Source organism: Oryzias melastigma, linkage group LG6 (genome assembly GCF_002922805.2).
Source record: "Oryzias melastigma strain HK-1 linkage group LG6, ASM292280v2, whole genome shotgun sequence".
In the NCBI taxonomy this organism is placed as follows: Eukaryota; Metazoa; Chordata; class Actinopteri; order Beloniformes; family Adrianichthyidae; genus Oryzias; species Oryzias melastigma.
The window spans coordinates 31745761-31748838 of NC_050517.1; the positions used below are offsets into that span (position 1 = coordinate 31745761).

The window sequence follows — 3078 nt, forward strand, 5'->3', positions numbered from 1 at the left end:
ACCCCCTGAAGTGGGGGGTCCCCCAGGGGTCGGTTCTGGGCCCTCTGCTTTTCTCTATTTATTTGCTGCCACTGGGAGTGTTGTTTCGAAAGCATAAGGTGGAATTCCACCTCTATGCTGACGATTGCCAAATTTATGTTCCTATATGCAAGGGACCAGACCGCAGCATTAAAGCAATAATTGACTGCCTTGCTGAAGTCAAGCTGTGGATGTCGGAAAACTTTCTTGGCCTAAATGAAAACAAAACTGAGGTAATTGTGTTTTCCCCTAGTGGTGGAAAGGATCATAACATTGATCTCCTCTCTCTTGCCCCTTTTGAGCAGTCTGTGGTCACAAGCTTGGGTGTTAAACTTGATGCTGCTCTGAAACTCGACCTCCAAATAAATGCGGTGACCAGATCCTGCTTTTTTCAGATGCGGCGACTAGCTAGGATCAAGTCTTTTATTTCTAAAAAGAACCTTGAAATTGTCACCCATGCCTTCGTGCTGTCCAGACTATATTATTGCAGCTCTCTATATGCTGGGTTACCTAAGGCTTCAGTAGCCAGGCTGCAACTGGTCCAAAATGCAGCAGCAAGATTTATTTGTGGGGCAAAAAAGTTTGACCACATAACCCCGATCTTGGCTTCTTTGAACTGGCTCCCAGTGCAATACTTGATTTTTATCAAAATTCTTGTTTTTACTTTTAAGTCACTGGCAGGGACGACACCTCCTTACCTCTCCAGTCTGGTTTTAAAATACTCCCCACTAAGTCCTTACGCTCTGCAGACCAGTGCACGCTACTGCTTCCCAGAACCAAACGTAAGTTCAGGGGGGACCGTGCTTTTTCTGTGTTGGCTCCCAAACTGTGGAATCAGTTGCCACCAGCTATTAGAGAGATCACGCTTTTGGAGTGTTTTAAAAAAGAATTGTTCCTCCACTACAGCCTTTTAGCATTAGCCTAGCCTTTTATTCTATTTTATGGTGGTTTTATCTCTGTTTTAAAATTGTTTTATTGTTTTTATCATTGTTTTAAATGGTTTTACTTGGTTTTATGTCTTTTATCCTTTTTTATGTTTTACTATTGCACAGTGCTCGGTTTTTGTTTTTCCTTGTGTACAGCACTTTGGGTTTCTTGACTGGTGGTGGAAGGTGCTTTATAAATCAATAAATGAAAAAATGAAATGACAATCTTGGCGTCACGAACAGGATTCCGCGTGTGTTCGTCGGAGGATCGGACCAGAGGGATTTGCCATCCTGAATCACAAAGATTCAGCCTCATCTCACCAAATCCAACAGAGTGACGAGGACTGTGGTCCGTGATCTCGATCAACCGCGACGGAATCATCGAACTTCGGTGGACAAATAGATCCGGTGAGGAAGATTCTATTCTAAAATATTTCCAGTATTTTTGTCTGCATAGGTTGATTTGGAACATTAATAACACCAGGCTTTTGCCCTGAACTAAGTCAAGCGTTTTCATTAAAAAAAATAAATAAATAAATAAACTTTTTTTTCTTCTCTACCATTTGCTGAAACCCATCATAAGCGTGTGAGTCCTGTGCGGATAATCTGATCCATTATCGCGACACAGGTAGCCATAAATTGATAAGTGAATCGAGTCCTGTGCGTATAGCTTGATCCGTTGTACAAATCAGGTAGCGAAAACCTGTCACCCACGTGGTGGGGAGAACAGGTGATTTGGTAACAATAGGTTGTGACCAGAAATCGTTGGGAACCAGCAAACTTCAGTTGCCCTAATCTATCAAGATCAGGTTAAAGTCCTGTGAGATTAAGTTAGGGAAGGAACTGTTGCCCTAATCAATCAAGATCAGGTGAAAGTCCTGTGAGATTAGGTTCGGGAGCAAAAAAAAAAATAGGAAATGGGTAATGCAAATGAGAAACAGAGCGGAGGTTCAGCCTCAAGTCTGGTCACGTTTATGAAAGCGAAGCATGGTGTTGAATGTTGTGAATTTGTGGATTACTGGTGTCAGAAACATGGGTTCCCCGAGGGAGGTTCTTTGAGTAAATGCCAACTTGAGAAACTCAGAAAAAACTTAACTGAAGAGAGACGAATGTTGTATGAGCGAAAAAGAGTTAAAACAAAGGCAATAAAGCGAATGGATGACATGAATGAATGTTTGAAAGTTTGGGAAGCGGAGTGTGAAAAACGGGAGAGGCAGAAGGCCTGCAGGTCCCTGACTGCCCTGAAAATAGAAAACAAAAAAGAGATAACAGTCAAAAAGGCTGATGAATCAACTGAAAATAAAGAAACTTCCTCAGCACCCTCTTCTTTTCTTTACCCTTCTACACAGAATCTCTGGACTGCTGATGACATCATTGCTGCATCCAAGCACCTGCCCAAGCCAGAAAAAGGTGGGGAGGTCTTGGCGCGAGCCCTGGAGGACTTTGTCAGAGACTATGTGCCCAGCTCTGGAGAAATGGCTAGAGTGATGCTGCATATTCTGAGCCAATCCCAGTTCTCCACTCTGAGGAGCCACTTCGAGGCCCAACACCAGCCTGTGACTCACGACTGGCATGACCCTGCCAACCAGAATGCAGAAAACGTGACCTACAGACAATGGAAAGATGGACTGATAGCGGCTGTTCGTGCTCACTTCCCTGTCCAGTGCGACCACGTAAAGGTCAGTGTCTGCAAACAACGTGAGGATGAAGATGTGGAGGAGCTCCTTGACCGGCTGCAGGCCGTTTATGACATCCATAGCGGGATGACTAAGCCTGATGATTTCCCTCGGGGGGACATGACACCTTATGAGACCCTCCTCAGACAGCACAGTTTGATGATGTTTTTGTTCTGAATAATTTCATTTAAGAAATGTTGGAATCTCAGTTTGGACCATTTAGCTTAATGAATATGGAATTTGACCAAAAATAAAAACAACTGGAATAAAAATACAATCTTTGTCAGTAAAGTAACCCAGAATTATTTCTTTCTCTAAACATTTGACAGTTTCTTTACTTATAATTCTAATCTCATTTCCAACTTCCATCCCAAACATGTTAGTATGTCTGCAGTCCACAAACATGATGAATGATTTCCTCTTTGATCCATGTCAACAACAAATCTACTTCAAGTTTT

At 42.7% G+C, this 3078-nt stretch overlaps 2 protein-coding genes across 2 annotated transcripts in view; both read left to right on the forward strand.

Moving 5' to 3' along the window:
- si:dkey-246g23.2 (solute carrier family 66 member 2) overlaps positions 1 to 3078 on the forward strand; it is a 271509-nt gene that overhangs the window by 189132 nt on the left and 79299 nt on the right. The gene's annotated exons all lie outside the window — the stretch shown is intronic.
- On the forward strand, positions 1861 to 3009 carry LOC112152231 (the record flags this gene model as incomplete). The annotated part of the gene is given in 1 exon segment (XM_024281680.2): positions 1861 to 3009. A coding segment is annotated over 1 exon segment (936 nt). The 3' UTR covers positions 2798 to 3009.